The following is an 18151-nucleotide window of genomic DNA, read 5'->3' on the forward strand; positions in this document are numbered from 1 at the left end:
GCAGAGAGGCGGCCTAAAGTCATACTAACTTCACAGACACCCCAAAACACACTACTGGACATGACCCTGCCCACCAGAAAGACAAGATCCAGCCCCAGTCACCAGAACACAGGCACAGTCCCCTCCACCAGGAAGCCTACACAAGCCCCTGCAGCAACCTTAGCCACAGGGGGCAGACAGCAGAAACAACGGGAACTACAAACCTGTAGCCTGCAAAAGGAGACCCCAAACACAGTAAGTTAAACAAAATGAGAAGACAGAGAAACACACAGCAGATGAAGGAGCAAGGTAGAAACCCACCAGACCTAACAAATGAAGAGGAAATAGGCACCCTACCTGAAAAAGAATTCAGAATAATGATAGTAAAGATGATCCCAAATCTTGAAAATAGAATGGAGAAAATATAAGACACGTTTAACAAGGACCCAGAAGAACTAAAGAGCAAACAAACAATGATGAACAACATTATAAATGAAATTAAAAATTCTCTAGAAGGAATCAATAGCAGAATTAATGAGGCAGAAGAACAGACAAGAGACCTGGAAGATAAAATAGCGGAAATCACTACTGCAGAGCAGAATGAAGAAAAAAGAGTGAGAAGAATTGAGGACAGTCTCAGACACCTCTAGGACAATATTAAATGTACCAACATTCGAAATATAGGGGTCTCAGAAGAAGAAGAGAAAAAGAAAGGGTCTGAGAAAATATTTGAGGAGATTATAGTTGAAAACTTCCCTAACATGGGAAAGGAAATAGTCAATCAAGTCCAGGAAGTGCAGAGGGTCCCAAACAGGAAAAATCCAAGGAGAAACACTCCAAGAAACATATTAATCAAACTATCAAAACTTAAATACAAAGAAAAAATATTAAAAGCAGCAAGGGAAAAGCAACAAATAACATTCAAGGGAATCCCCATAAGGTTAACAGCTGATCTTTCAGCAGAAACTCTACAAACCAGAAGGGAGTGGCAGGACATATTTAAAGTGATGAAAGGGAAAAACCTGCAGCCAAGACTACTCTACCCAGCAAGGATCTCATTCAGATTCGATGGAGAAATTAAAACCTTTACAGACAAGCAAAAGCTAAGAGAACTCAGCACCACCAAACCAGCTTTACAATGAATGCCAAAGGAATTTCTCTAGGCAGGAAACACAAGAGAAGGAAAAGGCCTACAATAACAAACCCAAAACAATTAAGGAAATGGTAACATGAACATACATATCGATAATTACCTTAAATGTAAATGGATTAAATGTTCCCACCAAAAGACATAGACTGGCTGAATGGATACAAAAACAAGACCCATATATATGCTGTCTACAAAAGACCCACTTCAGACCTAGGGACACATACAGACTGAAAGTGAGGGGATGGAAAAAGATATTCCATGCAAATGGAAATCAAAAGAAAGCTGGAGTAGCAATTCTCATATCAGACAAAATAGACTTTAAAATAAAGATTATTACAAGAGACAAAGAAGGACGCTACATAATGATCAAGGGATCAATCCAAGAAGAAGATATTACAATTGTAAATAGTTACGCACCCAACATAGGGGCACCTCAATACATAAGGCAAATGCTAACAGCCACAAAAGGGGAAATCGACAATAACACAATAATAGTAGAGGGCTTTAACACCCCACTTTCACCAATGGACAGATCATCCAAAATGAAAACAAATAAGGAAACACAAGCTTTAAATGACATATTAAACAAAATGGACTTAATTGATATTTATAGCACATTCCATCCAAAAACAACAGAATACACTTTCTTCTCAAGTGCTCATAGAACATTCTCCAGGATAGATCATATCTTGGGACACAAATCAAGCCTTGGTAAATTTAAGAAAACTGAAATCGTATCAAGTATCTTTTCCAACCACAACGCTATAAAGCTAGATAACGATTACAGGAAAAAACTGTAAAAAATACAAACACATGGAGACTAAACAATACACTCCTTAATAACGAAGTGATCACTGAAGAAATCAAAGAGGAAATAAAAAAATACCTAGAAACAAATGATAATGGAGACACGACAACCCAAAAACTATGGGATGCGCAAAAGAAGTTCTAAGAGGGAAGTTTATAGCAATACAATGCTACCTTAAGAAACAGGAAACATCTCGAATAAACAACCTAACCTTACACCTAAAGCAATTAGAGAAAGAAGAACAAAAAAACCCCAAAGTTAGCAGAAGGAAAGAAATCATAAAGATCAGATCAGAAATAAGTAAAAAAGAAATGAAGGAAACAATAGCAAAGATCAATAAAACGAAAAGCTGGTTCTTTGAGAAGATAAACAAAATTGATAAACCACTAGCCAGACTCATCAAGAAAAGAAGGGAGAAGACTCAAATCAATAGAATTAGAAATGAAAAAGGAGAAGTAACAACTGACACTGCAGAAATACAAAGGATCATGAGAGATCACTACAAGCAACTATATGCCAATAAAATGGACAAACTGGAAGAAATGGAAAAATTCTTAGAAAAGCACAACCTTTCCAGACTGAACCAGGAAGAAACAGAAAATATAAACAGACCAATCACAAGCACTGAAATTGAAACTGATTAAAAATCTTCCAACAAACAAAAGCCCAGGACCAGATGGCTTCACAGGTGAATACTGTGAAACATTTAGAGAAGAGCTAATACTTATCCTTCTCAAACTCTTCCAAAATATAGCAGAGGGAGGAACACATCCAAACTCATTCTACAAGGCCACCATCACCCTGATACCAAAATCAGACAAAGATATCACAAAAAAGAAGACTACAGGCCAGTATCACTGATGAACATAGATGCAAAAATCCTCAACAAAATACTAGCAAACAGAATCCAACAGCACATTAAAAGGATCATAAACCATGATCAAGTGGGGTTTATCCCAGGAATGCAAGGATTCTTCAATATATGCAAATCAATCAATGTGATACACCATATTAACAAACTGAAGGAGAAAAACCATATGATCATCTCAACAGATGCAGAAAAAGCTTTCGACAAAATTCAACACCCATGTATGATAAAACCTCTTCAGAAAGTAGACACAGAAGGAACTTACCTCAACATAATAAAGGCCATATATGACAAACCCACAGCCAACATCATCCTCAGTGGTGAAAAACTGAAAGCATTTCCACTAAGATCAGGAACAAGACAAGGTTGCCCACTCTCACCACTATTATTCAACATACTTTTGGAAGTTTTAGCCACAGCAATCAGAGAAGAAAAAGAAATAAATGGAATCCAAATCAGAAAAGAAAAGTAAGACTGTCACTGTTTGCAGATGACATGATACTATACATAAAGAATCCTAAAGATGCTACCAGACTACTACTAGAGCTAATCAATGAATTTGGTAAAGTAGCAGGATACAAAATTAATGCACAGAAATCTCTTGCATTCCTATACACTAATGATGAAAATCTGAAAGAGAAATTAAGGAAACACTCCCATTTACTACTGCAACAAAAAGAATAAAATACCTAGGAATAAACCTACCTAAGGAGACAAAAGACCTGTATGCAGAAAACGATAAGACACTGATGAAAGAAATTAAAGACGATACAAACAGATGGAGAGATATTCCATGTTCTTGGATTGGAAGAATCAACACTGTGAAATTGATTATACTCCCCAAAGCAATCTACTTTGATTGAGGTTCAATGCACTCTCTATCAAATTACCAATGTGGGCTTCCCTGGTGGTACAGCGGTTAAGAATATGCCTGCCAATGCAGGGAACACGGGTTTGAGCCCTGGTCTGGGAAGATCCTACATGCCGCGGAGCAACTAAGCCTGTACGCCACAACTACTGAGCCTGCACTCTAGAGCCTGTGAGCCAGAGCTACTGAAGCCCATGCATCTAGAGCCCATGCTCTGCAACAAGAGAAGCCACCGCAATGAGAAGCCTGAGAACCACAACCAACAGTAGCCCCCATTCACCACAACTAGAGAAAGCCCGTGAGCAGCAACAAAGACCCAGTGCAGCCAAATATAAATAAATAAAATAAATAAATTTGTTTAAAAAAAAAAAAAACCTACCAACGGCATTTTTCACAGAACTAGAACAAAAAATTTTACAATTTATATGGAAACACAAAAGACCCCGAATAGCCAAAGCAACCTTGAGAAAGAAAAATGGAGCTGGAGGAATCAGGCTTCCTGACTTCAGACTATACTACAAAGCTACAGTAATCAAGATAATATGGTACTGGCACAAAAACAGAAATATAGATCAATGGAACAGGATAGAAAGCCCAGAGATAAACCCATGCATGTATGGTCACCTTATCTTTGATAAAGGAAGCAAGAATATACAGTGGAGAAAAGACAGCCTCTTCCATAAGTGGTGCTGGGAAAACTAGACAGCTACATGTAAAAAAATGAAATTAGAACACTTCCTAACACCATACACAAAAATAAGCTCAAAATGGATTAAAGACCTAAATGTAAGGCCAGACACTATCAAACTCTTAGAGAAAAACATAGGCAGAACACTCTATGACATAAATCACAGCAAGATCCTTTTTGACCCACCTCCTAGACAAATGGAAATAAAACCAAAAATAAACAAATGGGACCTAATGAAACTTCAAAGCTTTTGCACAGCAAAGGAGACCATAAACAAGACCAAAAGACAACCCTCAGAATGGGAGAAACTATTTGCAAACGAAGCAACTGACAAAGGATTAATCTCCAAAATATACAAGCAGCTCAGTAGCAAAAATGCAAACAACCCAATCCAAAAATGGACTAAAGACCTAACGACACATTTCTCCAAAGAAGATATACAGATTGCCAACAAACACGTGAAAGGATGCTCAAGATCACTAATCATCAGAGAAATGCAAATCAAAACTACAATGAGGTATCACCTCACACTGGTCAGAATGGCCATCATCAAAAAATCTAGAAACAATAAATGCTGGAGAGGGTATGGAGGAAAGGGAACCCTCTTGCACTGTTGGTGGGAATGTATATTGGTAGAACCACTATAGAGAGCAGTATGGTGCTTCCTTAAAAAACTAAAAACGGAACTACGCTACGACCCAGCAATCCCACTACTGGGCATATACCCTGAGAAAACCATAATTCAAAAAGAGATATGTACCGCAATGTTCACTGCAGCACTGTTTACAATAGCCAGGACATGGAAGCAACTGAAGTGTCCATCTACAGATGAATGGATAAAGAAGATGTGGCACATATATTCAATGGAATATTACTCAGCCATGAAAAGTGAAATTGAGTTATTTGTAGTGAGGTGGATGGACCTAGAGTCTGTTGTACAGAGTGAAGTAAGTCAGAAAAACAAATACCGCATGCTAACACATATATATGGAATCTAAAGATAATAATAATGCTTCTGAAGAACCTCAGGACAGAACAGGAATAAAGACGCAGAGGTAGAGAATGGAGTTAAGGACACGAGGAGGGGGAAGGGTAAGCTGGGACGAAGTGAGAGAGTGGCATTGACTTATAAGCACTATCAAATGTAAAATCGATAGCTAGTGGGAAGCAGCCACATAGCACAGGGAGGTCAGCTTGGTGTTTTGTGACCACCTAGAGGGGTGGGATAGGTAGGGTGGGAGGGAGGGAGGGAGGTGCAAGAGGGAGGAGACATGGGGATGTTTTTATATGTATAACTGAATCACTTTGTGATACAGCAGAAACCAACACACCATTGTAAGCAATTATACTCCAATAAAGGTGTTTAAAAAAAAAGAAGAAGTTGGGGAGAGAGGGAGGACCAGAAGGTAGGAGGAAATTCAGAAGGTTGCAGCCACCTAGAAGCCAAGGGAAGAAAGTGTTTGCAGAAGAAGGGAGCAATGACCAGTATCAAATGCTCAGGCCAAATAGGAGAAGCACTTGGCAGAGTGGCAGCCATTGGTGACTGTGACAAGAGCAGTGGCAGGGCGAAGGTGCAGGGGCGTGAGGAGGAAGCCTGGCTGAAGCGGGTTCAAGAGAGACCAGAAGGAGAGAAACAGTGAGAGCCAGAACAGACTAGTTTTGTGCAGATTTGTTGTAGTGGGGAGCAGATGTTCAGGGTGACACCTGGAGGGGGAAGTACAGTCAAGAGGGTTGGGTTTTAGGATGGGATAAGTAACAGCACGTTTCTGTCAATGGAAACGATCAAGGGGAGAGGGGAGATGGAGGCAGGAACCACCCATGAGCCGGATGACGGGACAGGTGGGCAAGGAGAGAAATTGGCTTCAGGTAGGAGCTCATCCACAGAAACTCGAGGGAAGGAATAGTAGACAGACCCAGTGGGTGAGTGACTGCAGGCTTGAAACCCCTGCCTGAAGGTTGGCTGTACCCTCAATAGCTGGGTGACCTTGGCAGGTAGCTCATACTCAGTTTCCCCATCTATCCATGGTAGCATCTGCCTCGCAAGGTCACTAGAAGATTAAAACTGGAGGATACATGTAACTGAGCACCACTGTGTGTCCAGCACTGTTGAAGTCCTAACCCTCAGTACCACAGAATGTGAGTGCATTGGGAGAGAATCACATCCTTAAAGGCCTTAAGTTGAAATGAGGCTGTTCCAGTCTGACTCATGTTCTTATAAGAAGAGGAAGTCTGGACACAGAGAGACACCAGGGATGTGTGCGCACAGAGGAAAGGCCATGTGAGGACACAGCAAGAAGGCAGCTGTCTGCAAGCCAAGGAGAGAGCCATCAGGAGAAAGCAACCCTGTCAGAACCTTGATCTTGGACTTCCAGCCCCCAGAATGATGAGACGATAAATTCCTGCTGTTTAAGCCACCCAGTCTTATGGTACTTTGTATGGCAAAATCTGGCACACCAATGTTCACAGCAGCATTATTCCCAATCACCAACAGATGGAAATAACCCAAGTGTCCACCAACAGGTGAACGGATAAACAAAATGCAGTATATCCACACAATGGAATACCACTCAGCCATGAAAAGGAATTACTGATAAAATTTGATAGGTTCTATAAGATGCATAAACCTTGAGAACATTGTGCTTAGTGAAATAAGCCTGTCGCAGCGAGACAAATATTGTGTGAGTCCACTTGTGTCAGGGAGATGGAAAGCACATTAGTGGTCTCCAGGGGCTGGTGGGAAGAGGGAAATGAGGCGTGACTACTTAATGTGTACAGGGTGTCCTTTTGGGGGTGATGAAATGTTTTGGAACTAGATAGAGATGGTGGTTGCACAGCACTGAATGCACTAAATGCCGTGGAACTATATACTTTAAGATGGTTAATTCTATGTTACATGAATTTTACCTTAATTCTTTACAAAAATAAAGGCATACCTACGTGGAAAAAAAAAAAAGATTGCCCTGCCAGGAACATACAATGCTGAGGTCCATGGCATTCTCTTATGGCAATTCAGGTCTCACACAGAGCACAAAGCCGTCTCGTGTGTGTGTGTGTGTGTGATGTGTGATACAAATATGCATATGATATAGCAAAATAATGAAGCGTGCACCTCACTGTCTCAACTTACCAGTGCAAACCTATGTCCAAAGCTTATCCACTCCTTTTCTATGAGAGCCTCGAATCCTTTAATGGTGCGGTAATAACTGTCCAACATCAGCATGGCCAGAGACGTCAGCTGGGATGTTCGGTCCCAACCGTCGCTGCAGTGCACCACCACCGAGGTTTTCCCAGATTCTATTTTATCAGCAATTCTTACTGCCCCAGCAAGAAGCATCTTCAGAAAAGAAGGCACATTAAACCAGGCTACATTTAATTTCTATTACAGCAAAAAGAATTCTGTGGAGAACACTGGAAGTTCAGGTCAATGAACCAAACAAGAATGCAATCAATTTAAGAATCACTAGGAAACATTAGTATCTGGAGGGAAAAAAGAGAAACTTACACTAAGAAAAAAACTACAGTAGTAAATAGGGTCCTTTATCAAAGGGCCACAAAGTACTTTAAAACCCTGATCTGAGGGCTTCCCTGGTGGTGCAGTGGTTGAGAGTCTGCCTGCCGATGCAGGGGACGCGGGTTCATGCCCCGGTCCGGGAGGATCCCGCATGCCGCGGAGCGGCTGGGCCCTGTGAGCCACGGCCGCTGAGCCTGCACGTCCGGAGCCCGTGCTCCGCAACGGGGGAGGCCACAACGGTGAGAGGCCCGCATACCGCCAAAAAAAAACCAAAAAACCTGATCTGAGGCAAGCATTATTGCTTTCTGTTATGTCACAACCCGCCCCCCCCAACAAAGACCACTGTTTGGATGCTGCCCATGGAAACTATGAAAGCCCAAGTACACAGCAAAGATGCATTCATTTGCAATGCTAAGAAACCATCCAGATAGACAGACAGACAGATAGCTTTATGGCCCAGCTGCAGAGAAATCTTAAGCAGAAAGCACGTAAAGGATGGGCCCTCTCTGTACCCGAATGTACTCCAGCCAGTGCGTCCCGTCCACGTTGGACAGCCACCGCGCCTCCTCGATGGCCGGGTACGCGATCTCCTTCAGTTTTCGCAGCGACTCTCTCATCACGTGAATGTTGTGGATCTCCAGGAACACGAGTTCTGCGTTTGGGTATGCACTTTCACTTTCATAGCCCCCACCCTTTGCCTGTGAAAACAAAAGATATATGTCACTTCATCTGAGTTAACTTTTCTGTTCTTTCTAGTTTTAACCAGATAGAGACCATTAAAGAAGCGACAAACTCATCTGTTTATAATAAGCCTCCTACACCCTTGTATGAGTTTCCCGTGGCTGTTGGAACAGAGTACCACACTTTGAGTGGCTTAAAGTGACAAAAATTTCTCCTCTCGCAGTTCTAGAGGCTGGAAGTCCAAAATCAAGGTACTGGCAGGGCCGTGTTCCCTCAGAACCCTCTTGGGGAGGACCCTTCTTTGCCTCTTCCAGCTTCTGGTGGCCCCAGGTGTTTCTGGTTTATAGATACGTTAATCTCTGCCCCATCTTCACATGGCCTTCTCCTTGTGTCTGTATCTCTTCTTATAAGGACACCAGTCAGACTGGATTAGGACCCATCCTAATTCCATACGACTTCGTCTTAACTTGATTACATTTGCAAAGACCCTATTTCAAATCAGGGCCACAGTCACAGGTGCCAGGAGTTAGGGCTTCAACACATTTTTTTTTTAATGGAAACACAGTTCAACCCACAACAATCTTCCATCACCCATCATCAGTTTTGAAAACGATTAACAACTGGATCTTACACAAGGCGAATTGGGTTCTAAAACGTTCTAGCATATATCTGAATAAAAAAGTTGTACTGTGGACTTCCCTGGTGATGCAGTGGTTAAGAATCCACCTGCCAATGCAGCGGACACGGGTTTGAGCCCTGGTCCGGGAAGATCCCACATGCCGCGGAGCAAGTAAGCCTGTTTGCCACAACTACTGAGCCTGTGCTCTAGAGCCCACGAGCCACAACTACTGAGCCATGTGCCACAGATACTGAAACCCACGCACCACGACTACTGAAGCCCACGCGCTTAGAGCACGTGCTCTGCAACAAGATCAGCCACCACAATGAGAAGCCCGCGCACTGCAACAAAGAGTAGCCCCCACTCACCGCAACTAGAGAAAGCCCGTGTGCTGCAACGAAGACCCAACGCAGCCAAAAATATAAATAAATAAATAAATATTTTAAAAAATAAAGTTGTACTACCACAAAACTTCTATATAAAACAATTTGTAAATCCCAAACAGTGAGATTTATTTAAGTAATTTAAGTAAAATAAAATGCAAATGTAACAAAAAAGGGGGATATGGCTCACCCCTTGGTAATCTCATAACAAAATCTGGTCTACAATTAGCTTATATTTTGCAGAAGTCAACATCCAAGACACATCTGTTATGAGAATATAGAGAAATTGAAACCCTAATACATTGCTGGTAGAAATTTAAACTGTACAGTCTCTGTGGAAAACAGTCTGATGGTTCCTCAAAAAGTTAAACATGGAACTACCATCTGGTCCAGAAATTCCAACTCCTGCACAACTAAAATCAGGTATTCACATGAAAACTTGTACACAACAAATCATAGCAGGAATATCCACAACAGGGATCAGGTGGAAGCAACGCAAATGTCCATCAATGAATGAGCGGATAAACTGTGCTGTATCCATACAATGGACTATTTTTCGGCCACACAAAGGCATGGAGTACTGCTACATGCTACAGTATGGAGGAACCGTAGAAACATCACGCCAAGCGAAAGCAGCCAGGCACGTAAAACCACACAGTGTATGACTCTATTTATATGAAGTGTCCAGAAGGAGGAAATCTACATGGAAAGTAAATTAGTGGTTGACAGGTGTTGGGGACAGGGGTTGGGGAGAGTGGAGGATGGGCGGCGACTGCCAGTGGGCACAGGGTTTCCATCTGGGGCTATGGAAGCGTTCTGGAATGAGATAGTGGTGACTGTCTCACAACGCTGTGAATAGACTAGAAGGCACTGAACTGTAAACTGTGGACTGGTTTCTGGAGGAGGAACAGAGCCCTGGGCTTTGAGTGGTGGAACTGTCTCGGGAGCAGGACGCAGAGCTCTGGAGCACGGAAGAGGGGCAGGGCGGTGGCTCTGGGGACGGCGTCCAGGGCTCAGGGACGGCGTGTGTGGTGAGGAGAGCAGTCAGGTCCAGAGCCTGCGGAAAGCCGACATTTAGGGAATGCAGAGCAAAAGAGACTGAGGAGAGCGGCCAAAGACTGGAGGATAAAGAGAAAAGGGAAGAGAGTCTTTCAAAAAGGAGACGGTACTCACTGTGTCAAAAGCTCGCGAGGTCGTGACAAGCAGGTACTCGGTGGCCTTACCATGAAGAGTCCAGGCCAAGACGGGCACGGGGGTAGGGGAACGGCGGAGCCAGCTGCGAGGGGACGGGGACGGGGACTCCGGGGAGGGCTTATCTGCACAGCTGGGACAGACTTCACGGGAAGGAGTGGGCACAAGAGCAGGGTGGGCTGAGCTGGCAGGGGGTCGGGGGAGGACGCAGCGGGGAGGCCACCCTAGTTTCCGGGCTGTGGAGGTAGGGACGGGGTGGGGGGCAGTTCCCGTCTGAGGCTGGGTGTGTTCTGTGCAGAAGGGTCGAGGACGAAGGGCGTGGGGCAGGGCCATCCAGGAGAGAAAGAGTTGTAAAGGGCTGACCCAGCCCCTGGAGGGCCCAGGAGAGGCAGGGAGCCTGGCAGGAGCCTGGGGCCCGGGGCCGGAGCCTGGGGTCCTGCTCGGCGGCCCGGGTGTGGGCCTGGGGTGGGTGGGCAGGGAGGCAGGGGTGGGGGAGTGTGCCCCGAGCCCATGCCACAGCCATGCCAGGGGACCGGAGCCCAGCCACCGGGGGCGGAGCAGGGGCCGAGGACCTGCTCGAGCTCAGGAGCCGCAAACACGACTGGCGGGGAAAGAAGAGAATGTCGTCATCGGGTCTGGATGCGCCTGTCCTCTGGCCGGTACAGGATGACGTGAGGCACTCTCACTCAACAGAACACTCTGAACACAAACTGTGGCCAAAGTAGCCTAGAGCTTGGTCCTGCCCGTGTGGCAGGATGATGTTTTCATAAATGATATCCTCGGTGCCCACTGAAGACACTGCTGGCCGAGGGGTTAAAGGCACAGGCTTTGGTGGCACGGAGCGTGGGTTCGTCATCCCAGGTCTGCCACTCAAGTAGCTATGGGTCCTCACCATCTCTCTGCGCCCAGCTTTCTCACCGGAAAGACTCCAGGGGCTCACTGTGGGGATTAAATACTAACTAAATAAACGATCTTAATGAACGCTAATCCGTGCAAGGCTCGGTGCACGCCCCCCATACTCGGGCACTGATGTATTATAACCTCTCCCAGCACCTACCTCGAAAAGCCCTGAGCTGGGCAGGGACCCCTGAGGGAGACCTGAGGCTGGGGCAGAGGCCCCACACCCAGAAAGCACTTCAGCACGGAGGGCGTGCGTGCTCAGGGCTGGTGTTAACCAGAAGAATGTAGTTAAAGCCAGTTTGTTGCCTGGAAACTGATTACTAAAGCTCCAAACAAGACAAATGACAATCAGAAGATGGGCTCATGGGAGAAAAAGGGCATGAGTGCCTACTCCGTGCTAGGACAGAGAGCAGGCGCCCGGAGGGCTGGAGACAGAGGAGGGGGAAGGAGGGGGAGAAGGGGCCCCACCTATACCCCAGCAGGAACAGGGGCAGGGGGCTCAGAAAGTTCTGAAAGACTCGAACCTGCTGGCCAGGCCTCTCTCTATGGGGGCAAAGCAGGGTTCCAGAAGGAAGCCAGCGATGTTTGGACACTGTTCCCCACTGGCCCCCAAGTCCCCAAGGATCAGCTCATAGCAGCAGTGGCGGCAGGGCCATCCTCAACCCTCAGGGAGAAGAAAGCCTAACACCGCTTGGGACGGAGGCAGCTGAAGGATGGACTCGGGTTCGTGATTTCAAGCCAGCTGCTCAGCACCTGGTGAAGGCCCGCCAGGATGCCGATCCTAGGCAGCAGGGAGGATTCCCAGGTGAGAAAAGCAAAGCCTCAGAGAGGGCTGGCAACTCCCAAAGGCCAAAGGCAGCAAGTGGCAGGACAGGTTTCCCATGCCCTCAGACTCCGAAGTCCACACACCTCCCCCAAGACGTTGCAGACTGAGCGTTTGAATCCCCCGAAATTCCCATGTTGAAACCTGAATTCCCGATGGGATGGTGTTAGAATGTGTGGCCTCTGGGAAAGATTAGGTGATGAAGGAGGCGGCCTCACGATGGGATTAGTGCCCCTCCCAGAAGAGAGGGCACAGAGCTTGCCCCTTTCTGCTCTGGCAGTGTGAGGACACAGCAAGAACGGGGCTGTCTACAGCCAGGAAGTGGGCTCTCACCACGCACTGAATCTGCTGGTGCCTTGATCTTAGACTTCCAGCTTCCAGAGCTTTGAGAAATAAATATTGCTGTTTATAAGCTACCCAGCCTATGATATTTAGTTACAGCTGTCCAAGCTAAGACACCCCTCCCCCTAGTTCTCTCCTGGACACTCCTCCTCTCCTGGCATCTGGGACCTCTCCCTTCTTCTCTGCGGTCTCCTCCCGACCACCTGGAGCACCCTTTCCTTCACTGAGTTCCTCTCTTACCCTCCACAGACAGCATTTCAGGCGGTCTGGTGCCTGGCCCCGCCCACGTGGCCTAGGCTCCTTAGGTAACTTCATCCCCTCCCCTCCAAGGCTGCAACCTCCACTCGACCTCCAACCTGACCTTTTTCTGAGCTCCAGAGCTTTACTGTCCCCACACAGGCTCCTCAACTGCAACAGGTTAAAATGAAATTCCTTGCCTGCATCTTCACTTTCTCAAGAAGAAAGTTGACTTGAAACCCTCCATAATGGAGTCTGGACTTTTGAATTAACATACAGTGCCACTCACCATCGGGTCCTCCATTGAGAGACGACCCCGCCCACCAGCCAGCAGCTCTTTGTTCCAGTCGGGGAGAAGACCCAGAGACACAATGAGGGGGAGGCTGTGGGAAGACAGGGGCAGGGACTGGAGGGCGGTAGCCATGTGCACAGAGGAGCCACCAGAAGCCCAAAAACGCAGGGAATGGATCTCCCCGGAAGCCTTCAGAAGGAGCACAGTGCTGCCAGATGCCGGAACTGTGCGAGAATAAATGTGTGCTGTTTTAAGCCGCCAAGTTTGTGGTCATTGGTTCAGCACCTCAGGAAACTCACGCGCTGCCCATCTTTCTCCCCACCCTGGTCCTCTCCCAGCTTCCCCGACTCAGTAGCTGACACCACCACTCAGTGCCAGGCCAGACCCCGGGGCAGGGTGGGGCTAGCCTCTCGGCACCCTATACTGATACACCCGGCACTGTGCATTCTCCTCACGCAATTTCAACCCTTACGCAGCCCTCTACGTGAGAGACTGTAGGGGAGACAGCTCCCCTGTTACAGAAGAGGCTTCTGGAGAGGTTAAGTAACTTGCTCAGGGTTCTATCGAGCACTAAGTGGCAGAGCAGGGAGGAAACCCCACATGTAACTGAACACAAAGCTGAGGGTTCTCACTACCCTGTCTCTTAGGCTGGTCTGGATACACTGAGGTTTTGTTACCTGGGAGACAGCCAAGAGGGGATGCCAACCAGACGACGGGATGGAAATCCCATCTGGACCTCAGGAGGGATCAGAGCATGATAGAAACTTGGGTGGCAAACTGAACACATAGGGAGTGTTGAGAATCAGGGCACTGGAGGAGATGGCCCAGCGAGACTGGGCAAAGGAGAAAAGAGGACCCCAGACTGGGTTCCAGGCGTGCTGCCATCTGCCAGTTGGGAAGAGGGAGAGGAAGCAGTGAAGGAGGCTGAGCCGGCCAGGGTACAGAGAGGGGGTGGTCCAGGGCAGAGATGTCATGAGAGTCAAGAGAATGGGGCCGTCCACTCCGGGTCAGTAGCAGAGATGGCAAACTTGACCCGAAAGCTTTCTCTGGGACAGGCACCCATGCAACCTTCACATCCACCCCAGGAAGGAGGTGTGCTGCCGCTCCCAGTTCAGATGAGGGGATCGTGGTCTAGAGAGATGCAGTAACTGCCCACGGTCAGGTGCAAACAACCACGCTGCCTCCACGCTCCCGCGGAGCACGCTGCACGCCCCCCGCCACCCCGCCTCACGGTGGGGGCCGCTTGGCAGGCACGTGCCTCAAGGGCCATGGGCGCACCTGACGGCTTGTTTGCTCTTTGAAGTAAGAGGGAAGGAATCCTCCTGAGAGTGAGATGGGGGGCGCAAGACGTTGGCTCTTTGGAGACTGTGGTCAACGATGGACTCATCAGTGAGCAAAGAAGGGGCACAAGCTGCCAAGAGAAACAAAGACCCCCAAGCACTGCTTAGGGGGACACGGCGGGGGAACCCTCAGACACCCCCCTTCTTGCCATTCTCATGAATGGCACGCTCTGGTGCACCGCTGAAGGGGCCTCGTGCTGTCTAGAGTGCCCTGCCCGTCTCATCCCGCTGATCACCCAGGGCCAGCTCAAATGCCATCTCCTCTGTGAAGCCTTGCCCAGCGGCACGAGCTCCCCCGGAACACCGAGCTGGCACCTCCTACATGTAGCCTCGTCTGTCCTGGTGTTTCCCCCAGCACCTTGTCCCTAGTACATGCTCACTGCATGTTGATTACCCGAGCATCACCTTACAGGTAGGCATGAGATGGTAAGGGCTGTGGCCACCATCCTCATACCTGAGACTCCTTGTGGAGGGGTCAGGACTCTGACTGCCAGAGGCCTGCCTGCAGGACCACACTCTCAGCAAGTCATTTGCAGGAAACAGAAATGACGCCGTTCAGAGCCCTTCCCGTTGGAAAGCGGGTACTGGAGGCTTGACAGCACAGCCTGGGCCTCTTCAGCTGGTGGGGATCAGATGGGAGCTGGGTGCGGATGGCAACTTTGTGTATCTGCCTTGTTTCACATAGCTGACTCCAATCTAACAGAACTTCAGGCAGATATGAATTAATCAAGCAATCACCATAGTTCACAGGTTAAAGGGACTTCCAAGGGCCTCATGATCCTTTCATTAAAATACTTACTAGATTCTCTAGGCGATCATTCTCTTTCTGGGTCTTTACTTAATTAGTTCAGCAGACAGGATTGTGGAGGGGCAATGAGACGACAGGATTCCCAAGGGCTAGGGACCCAGGAGGCCCAGCTGTGGGCTACACCGCAAGAGTCCACCTTCCCTGGGCTATTTGAATGGCATGATGACTTACAAACAGTACAGGAGAAAAACTTCTGCAGCAGTATCAATAATGTACCTTGTTGGTGCTGGCGACCTTGTTTTGCCGGGCATCAAAGATGATGAGTTTGTGAGCCTGCGCATTAGCATCCATTATCGTTTGCAAGTACTTCTCATCTTCCTTGCAGCGTTTATCATTGGGACCCACAAGTGGCTGGCTGCAACGGGTAATCGTTGCCTGACTTTCTGGATGAATCCATGACAACACCTAGTGTTTGAAAGCCATAAATATTAGTACGGTCCTAAAATAATACGTGCTCTATGACCAGGTAGTGAAAACAAGTTATCTTCTCAAGCACAGCTGCTTCGGCATATTTTCCTCAAAGGGGAGGAGTCAGCCTGAGGACAGCGTGATAGTGGCCCTGGGACTCAATGTTTGGGTCAGGCTGAAAGAAGTCTGACTAAATGAGCTCTAAGAATCCCCGTCTACCTTTAAAATTCTATGATTCTAAGAAAACCAGAGACTAAGTCAAACTATGACTGACATCAAGCCCCATTTCTATTTGATTGACTAGTTTTATTTTGTTTCCTAATTTAAAAACACCTTTGGATCTCAACAGTGGCATACGTGGCCATATGAGGACAAAGTAAATATACAGTCTCTTAATGAAATCTAAAGCTAAGCCCCCAAACCTCCCATTTTCCTCCAGCAGCCAAGTGACTCAGGGTTATACCAGAGCACAAACTCGGGTCTCAAAATCGTTCGCTCCCTGCTTCACTGTGGTGATAGAATCCTGGGTGTACACATATATCCAAACTCATCAGATTGTATCCATTAAACACATGGAGGTTTTTTATATATCAACAAAGTTGTTTAAAAAACTTCACCCCCTGCTGGCTGCTGTCTACTTTTGCAATGGTGCCCCTTCCAGTATAGGTAGAGCCTTGCACTCAGTATCTAAGAAAGAATGCATTTTCTCAAGGATGATTCACTAATTTTTTTCTGTCTTGCTTTTTTCCATATTAGATCGAATACAGTACACGTTTATATCTAAATGACAATGCTTATTACTTACTGGGATTCTGCCTTTTGCTCGAAACGCTGCCACTTTTGAAAGGTCGTCATCTTTTACACTAGTTGGCACGACAATGATGGCGGGGTAGGTGTCACAGAGCTCATAATTACTGTTTACTTTGGATATTTTCCAACTCTCATTTGGCAAGCCCTGCAGGGTGTCAGAGGAAAGTCAGGGGGTGGAGAGGAGCACACTTTTACACTTTCAAAAAGTACTAAGCATGAACCACATCCATTTCTTCTTTTCTTTTCTTTTTTTTTCAAAAATTTATTTATTAATTTTTTTGGCCATGGCATGTGGGATCTTAGTTCCCCGACCAGGGATCAAACCCGAGCCCTCTGCAGTGGAAGCGTGGAGTCTTAACCACTTGACCGCTAGGGAAGTCCCCATTTCTTATTTTCTACTAAAATCCATTTGTAATTCATTGTTCATTGCTACTTAAAAGTTTAAATATACATTTATTTGATATAACCCATTTCCTACCTAATTCATTAAAAAAAAACCTAATGAAGCATAATTTCCAAACATACTAAAACATGAAAATTGTATACTTGAATCCCAGTCGTATGCATTTCTTGTCATGTTTTCTATAACAAATGAGCATAGTGCTGTTCTTAAAAATACCCATGGAAGTCATTTAGAGAAGCAGAAAGTTCTTAAAAATGTCTAAAATAAGGAATATAAAATCACCATACCAAATATAAGGTGCAGGCAAAGAGTAAATGTCATGAAAATAATGTCTTGTTGGAATATCTTCAAACTAACAATGCACTAAAGAGCTTCTAGGTATAGGAACACCTCATCAGACTGATGTAGCCATGCCATATACTTAAAATCTAACTTAAACGACTGGTTTTGATCCTTACTCATTAATTTGCTACCAGAATACGTAATAAAAACCATCTGGCTGGTTTGGTTTGTCAACCCCCGTCCCTGTACTCCACTTGCACTCTGGAAAAAGGAAGAACAAACAGTGCCATAACCAAAGGTTTGGTATGGGGAGAACGGACATCCAGAGCTGAAGAACCCACAAGCCAAGTGAGTTACACCCATGGACAACTTGTTTCAAAAGGTTTCTTCTCCACTACATTTCTACCCTTTTAGGAAAAACATGCTCAACCTATTATTTCCCGATTGATAAGCAACACACTTTACCTGTCTTTTATATTCAGATACTGGATCATAAATTTTCCATCCATTCACTGGAAATTTTTCTTTATAGTTGAATGCAAAGAGTGTCTGGATACAAAACCACAAAATACATATGTCAGCATTTCTTTGCTATGTCATATGCCTGCTATTAAAGCTTTTCATTCAGTTATGAGCTGAATGTATTAAGATTCCTACTTTAATCTGTAAATTTTGAAGCAACAAGTTGGCAGTTTTCTTCATCCTACACAGAACTGACAAATTTAAAATATTCTTATATTAGTTACCAACAGAGAGAAAA

The 18151-nt window shown here is 45.9% G+C and overlaps 1 protein-coding gene across 7 annotated transcripts in view; it reads right to left on the reverse strand.

The window, feature by feature from the left end:
- MTMR1 (myotubularin related protein 1) overlaps positions 1–18151 on the reverse strand; it is a 106938-nt gene that overhangs the window by 19061 nt on the left and 69726 nt on the right. For all 7 annotated transcript variants that reach the window (XM_019939294.3, XM_073798768.1, XM_073798769.1 and 4 more), the window contains 5 exons: positions 17857–17940; positions 16702–16851; positions 15705–15893; positions 8385–8570; positions 7489–7695 (listed from right to left, as the gene is read on the reverse strand). In XM_019939294.3, coding sequence (XP_019794853.2) covers positions 7489–7695; positions 8385–8570; positions 15705–15893; positions 16702–16851; positions 17857–17940 — 816 coding nt within the window. The remainder of the gene's footprint in view (positions 1–7488; positions 7696–8384; positions 8571–15704; positions 15894–16701; positions 16852–17856; positions 17941–18151) is intronic.

Source organism: Tursiops truncatus, chromosome X (genome assembly GCF_011762595.2).
Source record: "Tursiops truncatus isolate mTurTru1 chromosome X, mTurTru1.mat.Y, whole genome shotgun sequence".
Classification (NCBI taxonomy): Eukaryota; Metazoa; Chordata; class Mammalia; order Artiodactyla; family Delphinidae; genus Tursiops; species Tursiops truncatus.